This window comes from Poecilia formosa, unplaced genomic scaffold (genome assembly GCF_000485575.1).
Source record: "Poecilia formosa unplaced genomic scaffold, Poecilia_formosa-5.1.2 Scaffold14, whole genome shotgun sequence".
Lineage (NCBI taxonomy): Eukaryota > Metazoa > Chordata > Actinopteri > Cyprinodontiformes > Poeciliidae > Poecilia > Poecilia formosa.
The window spans coordinates 4434163-4452471 of record NW_006799953.1 but is presented as its reverse complement, the minus strand read 5'-3'; the positions used below and the strand labels follow the sequence as shown (position 1 = coordinate 4452471).

The 18309-nt window shown below is 37.6% G+C and overlaps 2 protein-coding genes across 3 annotated transcripts in view; both read right to left on the bottom strand.

The window, feature by feature from the left end:
• The window catches only part of scn4bb (sodium channel, voltage-gated, type IV, beta b), a 9020-nt gene extending 4625 nt beyond the window's left edge, over nucleotides 1-4395 (bottom strand). The window contains exons 1-2 of one of the 2 annotated variants that reach the window (XM_007546021.2): nucleotides 3931-4395; nucleotides 3477-3723 (exon numbers count right to left, since the gene is read on the bottom strand). In XM_007546021.2, coding sequence (XP_007546083.1) covers nucleotides 3477-3564 — 88 coding nt within the window. In that variant the 5' untranslated portion in view covers nucleotides 3565-3723; nucleotides 3931-4395. The remainder of the gene's footprint in view (nucleotides 1-3476; nucleotides 3724-3930) is intronic. The other variant, XM_016668373.1, reaches the window with a different exon arrangement.
• Nucleotides 4396-7925: 3530 nt separating this feature from the next.
• mpzl2b (myelin protein zero-like 2b) lies at nucleotides 7926-17079 on the bottom strand. The gene is made up of 4 exons (XM_016668378.1): nucleotides 16885-17079; nucleotides 11495-11664; nucleotides 10591-10801; nucleotides 7926-10160 (listed from the first exon to the last, which is right to left on the bottom strand). Exons 1-4 carry the CDS (start codon nucleotides 16931-16933, stop codon nucleotides 9988-9990), a joined length of 603 nt encoding a protein of 200 aa, XP_016523864.1. The 5' UTR covers nucleotides 16934-17079; the 3' UTR covers nucleotides 7926-9987.
• Nucleotides 17080-18309: the final 1230 nt, after the last annotated feature.

Genomic DNA, 18309 nt, shown 5'->3' with positions numbered 1-18309 from the left:
AATAATAATAATAATAATAATAATAATAATAATAATAATAATAATAATAATAAGGAAACAGAAAACAGAAGAAAAGTGATGTAAGGAGCAACTTGTTTTGATTTCTTTCATATTAACATGGGTTTCTCTTTAACATTTAGTTCCCAGCTCTGAACACGCAGCAGTGGGATCACAGACTGAACGTCTGAACCGAGGAGCAGCCACAACATCCTCTGCACTGTTTCCAACCATCCTGAGATTCTGCTCTGTGTTTCCTGTTCCCGTGTTACACAAACGGCACGGTCAAGGTCAACACCAGGCAAACACCACTGCAGCATATAGGAAAAGTACAGCTAAGGCAGCCAAAGGAAGTGGCTGGGAAGAACATCCTGTTATCGATTATCTTATTTAAATACACCTGTGAAATCTTTTTTTTTTTTTTTTCAGTTATCTGTGTGACACATTAGTCTTAGTATTGTTGTCCACCATAAGCTGCGAAGTTTATAATACTGCCAATATTTAGGAAGCTGGCAAAAAAAAAAAATCAGCAGCATACATCCTCTCTTTTTTTGGGTCAGACTGCTCCTGTGCCTAAAGTCATAGTTAGAACAAAAGAGAAAACTCTGGATGAATAGGAGAAAGGTTATGCTAATGGATGTAGGAGGACATTTTTGCTGCTGCATTGACAGTTTCTACTTCTCCATCAGCCTCTCTGCACTTCTTGGACTCCGAATTAACGAGGCCTTTTAAAATCTGCAGACTTCTGAGCTGGCATGTGCTCATGGTGCGGAAAATCATTTCATCTTTCACTTAGAGACACTGGTTGTTTTGAAATACAAACTAACGAAGTTGTTGGGATCCTGTGGTGTTTCAAGTTTTGGTTATTTGGTTCTAGTTTCATGACTATTCTCTGTTCCTCAGCCTCTTTCTTTGATTGGATCTGTTTTATCTTAGTTCAGTTCATCCCCGCAGTATTTAAATCTTTCTCCTGCTGATGATCTTTGCTAGTTCCTCCTGTCAAATCTTGTCTAGTTATCTCTCTGCTTGCTTTTTGTTCCTGGTTTTTGTTCTGCTCTGGCTCCCTGTGCTTTCTGTAAGTTTTTAGTTTTATTATTAAAACATTCAATCTGTGCTCCCAGCTTCTGTCAGCATTTTGGTCCATCCAGACCACTTCATGACAGAAGTGGTGTTAGCCATGAAAAATCTTGCCAAATGAGGCTCCTGCCGCACTATTCAGACATGCTAAATGGAAGAGACTAATTTTATTTTCTGCTTTATCATTTACCTGTAATGTTACGATTGTTTTGAAGCATGTTGGTCAGCTGAGGTTGTGGTAAATGTGCTAGATAAACATACTTTGACTTCGTCTTTGGCTGACAGTAAAACAAAGCTTGATTTGCTTCATGATTATTTCAGCTCATAATCCTCAGGCAGGAAGCTGATTCTTTAAAGACAATGCTTTCTCCTATAAATTATTAAATCATTTATAGGAGAAATGATTTCATCAACTTATCTCCCTGAGTTTTTTTTTTTTTCAGGTTTCAAAACATTGTCATTTTTTTCATCTTTGTCTTTTTAAATATACCAACACAAGCAAAAAAAGTGCTGCCCTAGTTTCTGGCCTATGTGATGAAAATACTCCTTTTTAATAATTCACTGGTAAATTAGGAGAAATTCAGGTTGCAAAAGCAAAAGTGCAGCTTTTATTTTCCTTTAGATAAAAGGTCATAAAAGCTTCTCATTTGACAACAGAATCCTGTAAAAACAACTTCCTCCTTTTTCTGTTTTGTCACATCTAAATTTCTTTAAAATAAGAAAACCCATTAATATTAGGCAAATATTACTCTGATACAAACAGCAGTTCTCAAATAATCTTGTAATATTTCAGCTGTGAAGGGAAAAACACATTTTGTTTCAACTTAACCAGCCACAAACAGTCTAATACTGGATAATTACCCACCCAGAACCTGCCTTACAACATGAAGTAAGCGTTAAGATACCAAAAAACAACACGTCACGTGGCACAAACTAAAGACATTCAACTGCACATAAAAAAAAGTTAATAGTTTATAGTTACAAACACAAGGTTTCCCCCAGAAAACTTGCTAAACCTGGGGGTTGTGCGCTGGGGCAATCAATCATCTGTCGTGTTTTTGAGTAAAACATGTTTAAAGTTAAAGGAAATTTGAAAATATCACTTGATAATTATGTGTTATTCAAAGATTGGAAGAATAACACCTCAACATCAACTATAATGTCCTAAAAAATGCAAACATTTTAAAAAGACTTAAACAAATAAGCAATTTGCTTAGCCTGGTGGGGGCACAAGTAAAGCCTGGTGGCCCGCCAGGCTTATAATGCACTGAAACATATTTCTAAGCCTGTGGCATTACTAAATCTCTAAAACCTCTATAGTGGTTGAATATTTTAAAAATGTTTCTTTAAAGAAAATTTGGTCAAAAGACCCATTGCCATTTACCACAAACACTTGTCATCCATGGTGACAAGAATCAGCAATTTACATTGGGGAGTGATTACTTTTTCACATAGGATCAGACAGGATTCCTGTATCCACTAGGTTTATATTTATATACAACACCATGAATATCCAAATAAAGATCAAATTTTGTTGTGTTCCTTATCCACCTGCATGTGGTGCACAGTTTCTTTTTCTGTTTGTTTGTTTTGTTTTGTTATTGTTGCAGGTGGCCTGTAAAAAATAACTCCTGTTTGTTGTTATACAATAAAGTAACAAAAAGTCCCTTACTCATCTCCAATTAATTAATTATAATTAATTACTGAACTGAAAATACTGGACAACATAATTACAGGCTGTTTTATGAGTGATTCATGTCTGCAGTTCGGGAGGCTTAGAGATGATTTTCAAGATAATGTGTGCAAAGGTGGGTCGGGTAAACCGCCCATTAGCATTTTTTTTAAAATGACCTGGTTAAAAAATATATATTCATCTCCAGACTATAATGCAACTGTAACGCAGACATGTATAAGAAAGTATCTGACCTATATACGAAATTCCCTGCAACAACACAACGTCGACAACCTCTGCTGCAAAAATCAGAACAAACTGTGAGAGAGCAGGCCAGGAGCGCATGATGCAGCCTTCCTATAGCAGCAGGATCACCTTACTTAACTGAGATTGCCTTCTTTTTTATACAGTCACAAACTAAACCAGTAGGAACTTAATTAAATCTAATATACCAGAGGCAACATTTAAAGCATAAATGCTGATTTGACTCGAAACTAAAGATTTTGTTTCTTGTTTGTTTTTGTAAAATGTAGGTAATGTATAAAAGACCACTAGTAGCTTTGATGCCTCATTATTAACACTATAACATTGTGTCTTCTTAGAATGACATGTTGAGTCAAGAACTCTGAAGCATTAGGAGGATTTTGAACATCAAAATGAGATGAAAGCATATATAAATATGTAGTTAACACATAGAAAGAGCAGGCAAGAGATTAAAGACTGACTTTACCAAGCAGCAAAGTGAAGGCTGCATATGGAGAGCCCAGCTTGGAGCGTTCGACCCCAGTCCACCGGACTTCCATGGCAGCTGGCTCCATCTCACTTTGGTACTGCAATCACTTCAGCCCAACTCTGTTTTCCAGATGTGTGGGATAAAATTTGGAGGCTGGAATCCTCCCACCCCTCCCCTAAAAGAGGGATGCTATAGTCTTGAAGTCTCTTGGAAACCTTCAAATGCACTCATGTGGAAGACGCTGCTGCAGTTTAGACGGAGGGCAGCAGAGAAAGAAAAGAAATAGGTGAGGAGATGTGGAAGAAATTAAAAAGACTCGTCAGTGCACTGTCAAAACTTTTTCTGCATCACAAAAAAATCTAAATGCTACTCAATAAAATAAAAGCTACTTTAAAAAAAATAAATAAATAAAAAACATACAGTACAGTTGAATTTTTTCTTTTTTGCCTACCTGCTCCTGTGGCCCGGCGGCTGGCTTCACAGCTGAGTCAGTGTGGGACTGGACGGAAGCAGAGCGGCAAACTCTCACTGCGCAGAGTCAGGGTTCACACAAGGAGAATCTGCCAACCAGCACTTTCACTGCAGAGACAGCCACATTGCAGCGCCAGCCAGGAGGAGAGACAACCGGCTGGGAGACGGAGAGGGAGACGGGCAGGAAGACAAACGGCAGCGCAGACACGCAGAGGGAACACGGTGTTTCAGCCGCACTCAGCAGAACCCCAGCGAGCTGAATTCTTCCCAGGATCGTCCCTCCAGATGTTTCACAACTTTTCTCTGTTTTTTTTTTGTTTTGTTTTTTTTTGCTTGTCATCTCTTGCTGGCTGCATGCCAGACCTCCTCACTTCTTTTCCCCCCACTTGGTCACCTGCCTCCACATCCTTCTCATAGTTCATTCCTCCCTCCCCATAACGCTCCCACCCACTGCCTCCAAACCCTCCTCCCCATTGTCAGGTCTGGGGTGTGTGTGTGTGTGTGTGTGTGTGTGTGCAGACTCAAGCACCCTTGGCTGAGCGTTGTGAAGATCAGAGGAAAGTTCTGTAGTGCTGACTGAGGAGGAGGGTGTGTGGTTCTGCTTCAGGGCCTGGGCTGGGACGCACCACCATTCATAAATATGGAGGCTTTCATTCTTATTTTAGAGAATTACAGCAAAAGAGTAAAAACAGTAGATAGGGTATTTAGTTTTCTCCCTCTTTCATGATACAGACTTTCTTTTGAGAACACTTTTGTTTGTCTGCAGCTTTGTACATTTTGTTAATGATAAAAAGTATTTGTTAAGTCATTGGTATCAGTTAATTATGCCAGGACAGCTCCTTTTCCAATTGGGTAAATTCACCATTCTTTCAGTTAGCAACATCTGAATACTGAAAGACTGATCAATTTAAAGATAGGATTCTGTGAAAGTCAATATTGGGAAATGTTTCAATTGGAAATATGGATATGATTTTGGCTTTTTTTTTTTTTTTTACTCGAGAGATGGGCTTTACTGAATAAAAGTTATGGATCTGTTTGCAACTTGGTCTAAACCTACTTCACATTTGTAGAGAACCTACAAAAGTTTCAGTACTTTGCAAAAGCTTCAATATATACATTTTTTCCTTTTTTTTAGGCAATTTTTGGTTGACGTCTTTTTTTTGTATTCAGCATAAATAAAAATCCTAAAAGGATTGTATACAAATATTTTGACAAGGCTGTCAATATAATCTAAAAGAAAAGATACATGAGGAGAGATTATAAAATTTTCCATTTCACGGCTAGGACAAAAGTCACATGGCTTCTCCCGGATTCAAGCTTTCGCTGCCAGTCTGAGTCTCTTCTCTAATAACTCACAGTAAACTTTCCCAGGAAGGCTGAAAAATGTGACACCCCGTCACTGGAGCACACCTTCTCTCTAAAATGGCCTCTTAAAATTCCTGAATTGTTATTTCCAAAAATTTACAACATTCTTTGGTAATGTGGGAATTAAAGCTGCAGTAAGATACCATACATATTTGTATGGTATGTGACAGATAATCTATGACAAGATCAATCTCCTCCACCTCTTCCCTGAACTACTATTGCCATTTGAAAAAAGAACAGCTTCCGACAAAAAAAAAAACAACCAATCAGGGCCAGGAGGAGGGTCTTAGCGCTGTCAATCATCCTCATGTTTTTGATGTTCAACATGCCAATGGCGGAGAAATAGGTTACCATTACAGGAAAATCGTTTATCTGACATCATCGGTGGTCATGCTAACTAGCTTGAGCGTTCACAACAAGCTCCGCTAGCTGCAATGCCATAGAGCGCAAAAAGAGGATGAGCTGCGCCACACATGATCGTGATTGACAACACTAGGACCTGCCTCTTGACTTTGATCTTCAAGTTACCGTAGTACTGGGACAAGGCAGAGGATCTCAAATTTAAAAATACATATCTATGTCTCATATCATCCAATCACAACATAGTAACAGTTTCAATGAATATGTACAAAAAATATTTTTTTATAAACGTTACTGCAGCTTTAAAACCCCAAACAGTTTCTGTTCCTCCAGAGTGAAAGAAACTGGTTGAGGGGGTTTGATGTGTTGAAGTGATTATCTTATTGTTCCTTTTGTCATCAGGAAACAAACATGAGACGACAAGAAAGAGCAAGACTTGACTTGCCTGACAGTGTGGCAAAAACAGTTGATAATTTTTGCTTTTAGTTTGATGAAAGAGTGTTTCATTATGCATCCTTATACTAAAAGATGAGGAAAAGAAGAACTCATTTGTAGCATTTGTTTTAATTATTTTTAAATGAAATGCTGTAATGAACAAGGCAGTCAGCTTGGCTAATTGTCATATACGCAGTGATTTTGATTCAGAGCAAATCTGAATTATTATTTTTGAACAGATTTCTTGCCTCCAGTAAATCAGAATACATAATTTGGGGATGAGGATCATATGAGCCAATAATCCAGACTAATTTACATTTTCCAGAAATCCACAATGTGGCAAAATACATATGGTAGGTTGTTGTGTAAGGTAAAAAGAGGTAGGGAGTAGTGCAGTTTATTAGATGTTAAGTTAGCATTGAGTCAGAGACAGTTTGGCCAGGATGCAGGCTCACCACTCTGCTCTGCTGGCCCCTCCACTGGAGTATCAATGCAGCAGCAGTGGGAACTCTTCCAAAACTGCAATAAGGGGAAAAAAATGCTTTTTGCTGCAGAAAGACAGAGTGCTGCAGCAGACCCGGCCAAACAGCTGCAGCATCTTGGTGGGGATGTCTGTTTGCACACAGATACAAGCAGACGAGCTACATCGTGTACAGATCCTATGTTCATGTGTTCCTCATCATAATTCAGTGGTGCCAGGAAGACGCATCCTCAGCTTTAAAAAGAACATAGGCACCTCTGGGATTACTGCAGCAAGATGTGTGCTGCCTGCAGCATGAGGCAAGGACACACATATCAGGTGTTATTGTGCAGTAATGACGTCAAGTAAAAAAAAAAAAAAAAAAAAAAAAAAGCAACTTAGCTGCTTATAGGGCCTGTAGAAAAATAAAAAAGCCAGTAGCCAGATATGAAAAACTAAACAATTAGAAATACTAGTTTGTTTTTTGTTTTTTTTTTCAAAAACAAATTTTTATATTTCAGTGTAAATGTCTAGTTTTTTCTTACAGCTCTCCGGTGATTCCATACTGTATTTTTGCAAGATGAGGTGATCCAGGACTGACCCCTCCATATTCTGACTGACTGTTCACAACATTATCCTTTGTTTATTTGTCTTTGAGAGGAAAGACAAAAAACTATGCATTGTTTTAAACAGAAAAGCAAAAAATAAAACAACTTTTAAATATTACTATTACACACTAATTAATATGAACAACATAATTTAGTTTTTCAGATTTTAGAAACACCTTCAATTGAGTCTCTGCTGCCATAGAAAAGTTTGTTGTCAAGACACACAGCTCCACCCAACAGGGAGTGCTCGCAACCAAAACAACTGGAAAAACTGACTCCACTGCTCAAAAGGGTATTTCTTTAATCAAATGTTGCGAAAGTACAAATACACAATTGACATTTCAGGACTTTGATGAAAAAACAAAAACAAAAAAACATTCACCTTATCAATACATACAAAACTATAAACACCACTGCTTTGGTAAAAAACCACATGTCATTTAACTGTAAAGCTAATTCAATGTGACTTTTTTGAGAAACTTTGTTTTTTTTTAATCAACATACAAAAAAAAAACATTTACATCACTCATCTAAGAGTGAGAATTTAAGAATATTAAATGTTGGGAGTTGCAGCAGCAGAAATATAGCAACACTGTTAAGGATTTGCTAGGATGGAGTCAAACTAAAAAGGTGATGTCCTTAAAAAATGTATAATAAAACCTAATTTGTTCTGCAATACAATTCATGTCCCTGCAAACAAGATCATTAATAAGAGAAAGAAACACAATTTTAAACACTTTTTTTAAAAAACGTTAGAGTATTAGTGTATAGTATATTTGAAAAAAGCGACAGGAGCTCTGTTGTTCTTGAAGAAGTTGTCTGCAATAGCAATGCACCAATCAAAGTTTTGTGTTCTCTGATTTGAGCTAAAATTTTGTAAAGCTGCAAATGCCAATTTTGGCTGATTCTAATTCTTTTGAATTTTTTCAACTGTGATAAAAGAATTTAAAATATTTTTCAAACTCAGTGGTCTGTAATTATGATCTGGGGTGTAGGAGGTTTTACACCATCAATTTAAGAAGACAGCCAGCATTTTTGAAAACAACAAAATGATTATGGAGTTCAGCAATTAGCATAGTCAGCATTACTAACAGTAAACAAGAGTCAATGTGTTTAAAATGATGATCCTAAACAAACCACAAACAACTCTGGTGGAAACTACACTTCCTCTTAAAAACTTGCCATCGTTCAGCTCAAAGAAACTGAAAATAGCCAAGATTGAGTCTTCTTCCTTCATTAACAACTTCCACACTGAAAAGTGTTGCTAGCATGACCTGGTATTGCTCAGGGAGATCAAGGAGCGTTCACTGTCTGAAAAGGATTTGACATTCCAGTTTCTCAGCAGACAAGTCCAAACCTGTCAAGCTGCCGTGTTTGTTTGGTCATTGATGCCTGGTTCAAAAAAACGTTGGAGGAGGATGCAGTCTAAAAGAAGCAAAATTCGCTTGAGGCCAGCGGCACTCCAGCTGAAGTAAAGCTGGCTCACCAAAACTAAGTGTTTCCACAGAAAAAAAAAAGAAAAACATTTAACAAGACAGTATCTCTGGTTCTGTTGTACGCTTTTTCAATGCTTCTTCAAAGATGACGTAAACTACCAACAGTGAATTGTGCAACACAAATATTTGAAGTTCTTCTACCAAAACAGGAATTTATCTAATCATCATCATCACCACCAAGATCGTCATCGTCTTCGTCATCATCATCATCATCCTCATCCTCAAGACCTTCTTCCTCCTCATCCTCCCCGCTGCTTGGCTCAGACTCCTCATCATCTGAACTAACAGCTTCCTTCTTCGTTTTCAGAGCTGTCAGGTGAACTGGCGTAACCGCAGCCAAACATATTCAGTCGCAAATTTAAAAAAAGCAAACAAACACAAGCAGCTGGTGAGATGGGACGATCAGTGGATGATGCGGTAAATGAACACATGGGACATGTTCCCCCTCAGAGAGTATATCCATCGCCAACGTAACAAAAAAGGAGAAATACCAAAAGTGGTTACCTTGAGGTGAGGCAAGTCCAGAGAAGGAATGCAGTCCTATTCATTGTTCCCATGAGTGTGGATTTGGGAAATGCCTCACCTCAACTCAAAGAATGGAACAAATTGTGGAGCAAAGGTCATCAGCGTACCGGCCACATGCGGCAATGTCCTTAGCGCATGAGGCTAAAGCCGTTAGCCTCATGCGCTAAGGGTATTAGCACAAAAAAAAGAAAAGGAATTTGCCCCCCAAAAATTGAACGTCATCTTGTAAGTGTGAAAAAATAAAAAATACCTTTGCTTCTCAGTAAAAAACAATAACAAAGATAGTAAGCCTTAATTCACAGCAGCTGGATCTCTTTTATATTCCTGTTAAAGGAATATGAAATGTAAAAGGCATCCAGGTCGAAGGTATAAAGGTATAAATATTTTTTTTAAGTTCAAAAAACTAAAAAGGCCCATTTGTATGTCAGCACAGCTGTTGTGAATAAAGGTTAAAGTGAAGATCCACCCTGAGGACATGTGTCCATATTTACATCCTCTAAAATGTTTAAGAAAAACTTTTAAACGTTTTAAATCAAAAGAAACTTTTTGTGAAGTAGATAAAAATGTCCAGATTTTCATCTAAGCAACATATTACACAGCACATTATATCCCCAACACTACAGTGGCCTCAGGAACCTGAAGCAATATCTGACCCTGGAGGAGCAAACATGGCAGAAAAAAAAGGCCTTTCGTTAATTTCTTTCAGGAAAATGAAACCAAGCCCTCAGACTGACTCCATAGCAGTCCAGAGAAGAGGAGGCTGACAAGAGCTGTGGGTCTCTGGGGCCTCACCACATAGTTGACTGCTTGTTTCTGTACTCCTCCACCCGCATCTCAATGTCCTTTTCCTTATTACGCTTCTTGTACATCCTCACAGCAACGAAGACGCCAAGAAAGACCAGGATGACGACGCAGGAGCCTCCGACAATGGCCCCCAGCAAGCTGATCTCAGAGAGAGTTACTAGAAGCAAAACCACAGAGGCCTTAAGTCACAGTGCCTTGCAAAAGCATTTGCAACACTTTAACAATTTGTCACATTACAACTACTAACCTAAAGGTATTTTGTTGAGATATTTTGTCATAGGCGAAGGGAGCCAACCAACTTCAGTCCTCGAGAAGCGGTTTCCCGGATGTGTTAGCCGTTACCCTGCTTTGACACACCTTGATTAAATGCTTGACTCTTTACTAGGCAGCTGCAGAGCTTCTTGTAACATTGAGCGGGGAAAAAGCCCATTAACTTGTGTTGAAGCAGGGACACAACTAGGACATACAGGAAACATGAACTAGAGGCCTGGAGTTGGTCACAACCGTAGCAGACCAACACAAATCAATAAATAATTGTGAAACAGAAAGAAAAGAGTAATCAAGACGCATGCATAGCGTGGCCTCACCTTTGTCGACTACTCTTAGGACGGTTTCGCCAATATTGGCGTGGACATCTGGAGGGTTGGTCACCTGACAGAAGTAGGTGCCGTTAAACGCAGGGCGAACGTTATTCAAGGTGATTGAGGCGTCTTTTCTCTTTATGTCTCCGGACCACTGCACATGCCCGTTGAAGAGCCCTTCTTCGATGGGATATGGAACTTCCTGATAGTAAAGTATCTGCCAAAGACACACAAATGGTTAAAAACAAGTGCAAGAATCCAAAAAGAAAAAACAAACATAGAAAGTAAAACTATGTAATTTTGACACAGAGAACACAAATATTCAAACCCCTAAGACTTAGTGTCTTAATGACTTGGTTCCAATGACAAATTGCCTTATAGAGAATAAAACGTTTATGAGGGTGCGTATTTATCTGTTGCAGAGAAGAAGCAGCTTTTTGTCTAAAGAGTGCATATTTAGTAAAAGGACTAGAATTCTTCATAGTGAACTAGAGGAGCCCAACTATATTTAATGTAGGTTTATTCCACACATTTGTCCAAAATTAAAGAAAAAAAAGTCACATTTCTTCTCAAGGATGTGAGATGATGTGACGACGTGGGACTGTTTGTCTTCCAAAGGCCCTTTGAACCCTTCTAAACCTGAAAGTAAGCAATCATTTTGTCTTTCAGATTAAGAAACAAAACTTTTTCACTTGGTTACAAGAAATTACATGACTACACACAAATGTTGAGCCTTTAAAAAACCTTTTCCGTGTAATGTGTAGCAACGTGAAACCGTGGTATTTTTCATGCCGTCCTGTTCTGTAATTTACAACCCTGACAGTTAATAAGGTCAGAATAAGGTTTACTAGTACTTATGTCAGTAAAATCAACTTTTTGGGGAAAAAAGAAGAAGAAGCTTACTACTTACACGTTCATATATATCTGCAGTGATGGACCGGAAGTCCCATATTACTGAAGCTGTCTGAAGCGACACCGGTTCCGTGGAGCTGAAGGTACACGTGAGCTTCACACTCGTTCCATTGACGGCTTCCACCTCGCTTTTAGTGAAAATTTCTATTCCCCAAACATGCTGCACCCCTGAAAAAAAGACATCAAAAAGTTAGAAGATTCTGCAAATCATTCATCATAACGTTGCGGTCCGAAAAAAGGTGAAAAATGTTAAAAAGGCTTCATATTGATGGGCATTTGTGTGCAAGCTGCCACAAGTCCAACACAGAGATAAGCACCTGCGTCAAAGTCATTTAGGTACAGAAATGTGCTGACCCTGAGCCACAACTCAACATGTCGCTAAAAGGTAATTTTTCCTTTTCCACTGTTGCCAACATGCATGATCGTTATCAAAGATTCCTCCAAAAACAACGGCACAATTCAAGCAAGTGTCACCACATTCTCATCAAGGTGGAGTAAATCAGTGACTCATTGTAATTTGCTTGATTGAGTTAGAAAGAAAACCTTTAACCAATTTGTAATTTAATTGAAACTGACTGCACTGTTTGAAATCTAGGATAAATTTGGCATGCAGATACTTGACTTTGAATCTACTTGTAGGAATGGATTGACTTTATTTTGCAAAGTGTGTTGACATAGCATGTGTTGCTTCTTCTCTACATGAACAAGGTGAACTGAACTGAATTAAAACCAGTACCACGTATAGTTATGAAAACTCAGTAGATTTGAACTGCAGTATAATAAATAACACGCTACTTTCCATTGGAGTTACATGGCCTATATTAGTATTGTTATTTTGTCTGATTTAATTCAGTCACTATAGGCTCTCAGGATGCTGCATCATCTGTTTTTTGTCCTAAAACAGCAACAAATATTATTTTTTTCTCAACAGGAGTTTCAACAAATACACGTCTTGATACATTTCACTACGGTCAGCTGAATGTTTTAGTGTGGCGCAGTTTGCTGAAGTGCTAAGCTAAAGCTACTATGTTTAATCTCAGTTTTGATATGACTTGTTGTTAATTCGGCTTGCAACATATTTCAGGGCAGTTCCCTGTGGGTCTGGATAAAGAGCTCCAACTTTTGGAATCGGAGCAGGACATCTCTAATCGAAACTTCCTATAAAATAAGATACTATTGTGAAGAAAATGGTAGAAGTAAACAGATTTTTTTTTCTTCATGATGCAGAAAGTTAAAGGTGATGGATGACATACGCTTGAGATTTTTTGAAAGGATCGAGACAAATGTTGAAGGAGTGGATTTTTTTTTACAAACATGGAGACTGCAAAGAGACAGCACAGACAGACAGTGGTCTGGCAGCAGATTAGATAAGCAAAGTAACTACACTGTCGTTATTGCAGGAGACAGTTCAGAAGATACAATTTGACATTCTCAGCTTGAGAATGTATGAAAAATGCAAATTTTTTAAAAAAAATCAGATACCACTATTTTTTAAAATGCCATTTTATTTTACTTTGGAGATTGAATTACAAAAAACTCATATAACAAATTTTGAGAATAATGTTGAAATGGTGGCAGCTTAAAGTTGATAAGAACGGCCCTAATTTATAGAGAAAAAGTTTTTTAACTTTCACACAATACAACAGCATTGTTGTTTTCTGGGACAAAATACTACCTGAAGCAATTTATTTTCTTGGTCTTCAGGATGTTAAAAACATTTTTATGTTTGATTAAGCCAAGCAAACAAAAGCTGGAGATTAAACTTCACTGTTACGCACCACTTTCCAATCCTTCTATTGCGACAAATCTCATTGCAATTAAACCCACATGCTTAAAATGTGACGGCATTTTCTTGACAACACAGCTAAACACAGACGCCCCTTCTGCCTGAATAACCTGATTTTCCACTTTTAGGTATCTGTCCTCTTTTTGTTTGAAAAACGGTTATTTATTTTAGTGTCACTTGGCAAGAGTTTACCTACTTCACACAAATGTAATATTAAAGCTGAATCTGGACACTGCAGCAATACTGAGGAGGTTTTAGACAGCTAAAAAGCCCTCAAATTTTCAAATAAATGAAAGATTTATTTAATGCATCAAAATTAACAAAATTAACCTGCTATTAACCAATAGCAGGTTCTCTGATGTGTATGTGAGTGTAATTTAAAGGATAATTATTAGAGACCTGCTTCAATGCATAAATAGGGATAATGTTGTAATTCTTTCATTTTCTGTTCAATTAAAAATTGCTTATTCTGCTGTATAATTTTTTTATTTCGTAAGTTTTTTTCTATAAAAAAGTGTAAAGAAAAAGTGAAATGCAGAAATCTATATTTACTAAGAAAATCGTGATTGGTGCGTCTCTAATGTACAGCAGTTTGGACAAATGTTATAGCACAAATGTCTCTTCTCTTTAATCTAACTTTTGTTAGATGAAGACCTTTATATGTTTTTTAATCAAATAAAAATTTGTCAAGAAGCCATGACCAATGTGCAGAACATCTACAGATCCTACCTTTTTTATCCACTTTATGCGTGTCATTTTTGTATTATGAATATCACAAAACTATTATTCCTTGGTTCCATTCTACAGTAATTCTGGTCATTTCGATTCCTGCGGTGTAGCAGCAGAGATTTGTTACAAAACAAACGCTGTGTTAGTCTCACAAAAGAGGAACTACATTGCATAAATGTATAACATCTTGCTTAGCAAAGCAGCAATAAATGAAGTCGACGAATAAGCAGAATCAGAAATAGAAATGAAAACTATAAAAGCATTCCCCGAAGCCAGTAAAACATTTGACTAAAACAAAGTGACCTCTGCGTCCAAGGCTTTAAAGTGCTATAACGCTGACAAGCGAGTGCAGTAGATTTTTAGATTCTTAAAACTACAGACTTCAAACACTGCAGCAGGTCTTACTACTGGGTTAGAGATGCAGCTTTTCAGAAAATAAATTCAGTCATAAAGAAAAATAAAACACTAAATTTATCCAGTCGACTGCAGAAACTCATTCCTGCAGAGACTGGTCTGCAAGTCCCAATCATACAACTTGACAAAGAACAGCTAATCAAAGGCTTCTTTTATTTAAGAGGGATTGCTTTTAAAGGCTAAAACTACCCACACACAGGTTTCTCTAAAGAAACTAAAACTGTGCAGCACAATTTTGGCCACAGCTGTGGCTGAATATACTTTCACTCCATTATCAAAGCACAAAAACCATCAAACTCCCAACACAAGAGAACAATGCAGACAAGTGTCGTCTTGTCTGCTGGTTTCCATTACTTCCCTTTTTCCTTTTCACTAACATCATTTGATCAAAATTATTTCAGAACATAAAGTAATATCTGAATGGAACGAACACTAATGTGACCTTTAGGTATATGGAGAGCTGAAAAAAAAGAAAATCATACAGCAACACTTTCTCACCGTGAATTACTTTGTTAAAAAATAAAACATACTCAAAAAAAAAAAAGAAAAATCAGAACATCATGCAACATCAAGAAAATGACCAATCCAAACTTCAAAGATGCCAGCGGTCAGGCTGAGAGTCGCACTAACGTAGCCGTTATCACGTCTGTAGGATGAAAAGCATTCCTTTCATGTAGAGGATGACCTTCTAATTAAAGCCACACTAAGATGCAAGTTTTCACAAAGTTTTCATAAAAGTATAAAGCAGCAAAACTTTTAAGATCAAAAAAAGTTTCTTCAACCGGCCTAGTTTTTTCTTCTTTTTTATGCCAGCGATGGAGATTCTGATGGCTCAACCAAAACATATAGCAACAGTGTGGATTTCTGACCAAAAACACCCTCTGACATAAAATGCATGCATACTGTATAATATTAGTTATTAAAGGTGTAATACCCACCTACACACCAAGCGGAGGTCAACATTGGAGAACTGTGTTAAATCATTAAACAAAGTTTTGGTTATCTGTGGATACCAGAAGCAGCTGGCTCGATAAAAACAAGGACAACGCTGGCTGTGCGATTAGCATGTTCAGGTTTATGAATGTTGCAATGATTTAATCCACAGTGAACAAGCATTACTTGTTTGGAGTGGCTGCCTTTACGCTTCATATAAAAATAAAAATACCACAGTGGTGTTACCTAGACTTGTAAATCTTCATTTAAACAGACCAAAGTGGAGACGTTTAGCTCTAAAACTAACACCCAGCATGGTGGTGAAGAGACGATGTTTTTTTCCTTGTTATTTCAACCACAGGGGACCTTGCAGTCACTGACGGAGAAGATAAGGCATTCTAGACTCAAATGTGAAGTGTGATATCTAACACAAGCAATGGCGAGTCACCTTACAGAGTAAAAAAGAACGGGTAAAATTTCCAGTGCTGCCGTTTCTCATCTTAATAAAACACAAGAGAAAGAGTTTAAGTGTTCAGAACTTCCTTTTACTTGGAGCATAAAGTAACATAAAAGTGCCTTCTGGCTCCTGCTGCTGAGCATTGCCAAACAGCTGGCTGAAAGAGGGACGTACTTTTCAGTTGCTTGCACCAAAGATCAATTACCCCCAACTTGGTCAGGTAATAAAACAAAGATCAACGTGAATATGCAACTGATTGTGAACCTCAAGAAGACCTCACACTCACAGTTTACCTTATTTAATATTTGATGAATACCATAGGATTTTATTTTGTCCTGGGAGGTTTAACAATAAAATGAAATAAGAAGAATGCTACACTAAAAGCATGAATTTATGCACCTCTCTCTTTAAATTATGCCATAGCACTGGCTTTAAGAAAGTCTTATCAACATGTTATGACAGAAACTCTTCACATTTACTGAATATTAGGTCACATGGAGGAAAAAGTTTGCGACTACTCAAAATGACTCTGAATTAGTTGAAACTTTAGCATTACACAAGTAAATTAGAAAATGATTAAACGCGTTTTCCACAGGTTTTGAAAGGATTTTGAAACCCGGTGTAATAAATAAGTACAATTGCAAAGACCTTGTGTTATGCATTTTCAATGGGAGTCAATGGTATAAACACATTCTGAAGTCACATTCAATGCTCTATTCGGTTTAATTAATTTTTATTATTATTATTATTATTTTTCATTTCATGCCACTTGCACAAACACAGACGCATTTATGCCAATAAACAAATTTAACAAATAAAAATTGGCCCAGAGGAGGAGCTGGTCTAAAGGTTAGCGATTCACATGATAATGAAAGGTCGGTACAGATCTCCAAACAACCTTTCCCCCTTTCAAAATTACAACTTAAATCTATGAAACTCGCAAAGAAACACTCTTATTAATAACTGGCTAGCCAGTTATTGAAGCCCATGGGAACATAAGGGAGCGTTCCCTTTGACACAGAGGAAAAGAAACACAGCGACCAACGTCCAGGAAGTTGCTCAAACTCACCTTGTATCACGAATCCTCCCAGAAAAACAAGGAGCCATAACCGATCCATGAGATAAAGTATGTATATTCCCTCAGATCCTGCTGTAATGGTCCTCTATCGGATGTATGGCGAAGGAAGACATGTATTCTAACGACCTCTCTCTGGGAGCTCAAATCGCAAGAGAATAAAAGTGACTCATGCGCACACACCTGAGGGGCGTAACCTGTTGCGTAAGCACGCCTGCACAAACTGCCACCTTTAAAAACAGCCTGGATATAAAGAACATTTGATTTGCGTCAAACTAAGGAACTCAAATAATTTAGCGTATGCCATCTAGTGGTCACTAACTAATAAAACGTTTGTTTATTAAATGCTGGCTTGTTTGAGGAAAATTTGATGCTAATCCAGATGTGTCTTATGATTCATCAACAATTTTAGCTCCTGTATCCCTTTGACAATATTCAGACCCTTTGCAAGTTTTCATATAATGTCAAGGTAAAACCACAAACCTCCCTGATTAATACTTTTCAGAACCTGGGACGTCCAAGTTTAGGATTTAGTAGTGGGATGCTCGTTCCCTTTTATGTAACATCCAAAGCTTATGGTATTGTTTTATAACGCAATCCTGCTTTAAATTTCTCCACGACTTTAATCCAGACCTGTCTGTTGTGCTGTTTGGACTGCATGGTGCGGTTTGCTTACTGATAACTCCAACAAACAGGTTGGAGTTGAAATAAACTAATTCATAATTAGGAAAGGGACTATTTATTAATCAGACGACAGTCCATGTGAGCATCCTCCTCCTGCTGCAGCGGATGTTATTGTCTCAGATGGATAGAAACTCCTTCCAGTGCTTTTTCCAGCTGCCTTTACCATAGACATAATATAAGAGTAGACCCCGGCTTTGGCTGTTCGGGGCAGGAAATACGGCGGCCATCTTGGAGCGGTATACCCTCCTACTTTGCTCAATCAAAACAGCGGAAGATGCCTCAGAACTGAGGGATATTGTTGTTCTGATCGATGGATTATTGATGTGAGGGCTCCACAGACAACAATTCACAAGTAAGATGGACATATTATTGTGTATATATTGTGATTAGAATATTACTTTACTGTATTTATGTCCACCGGCGAGATACCAGCTAATATTAGCTACAGTGCTTGGTGTAATACGGGTTCAGCCCCGCTATGAAGGCTAACCGAGATTCCGTAAATCTAAAAAAAATTATTATTCTCTAACATTGACTTAGATTATCTGACACAAGAGCCTATATAAGAAATGAAACAATATAACACATATTATAAAACTGATATTATGTGTTATAACATTCACCAGCAAAGTTTACACAGGTGGTAAAGACTATTATTATGTAATTTATTCACTAGTAAGATACATCCTAAATCGTCCGTTTTTGTTTTGAAAGTTTCCTAAAGACACGATGTGA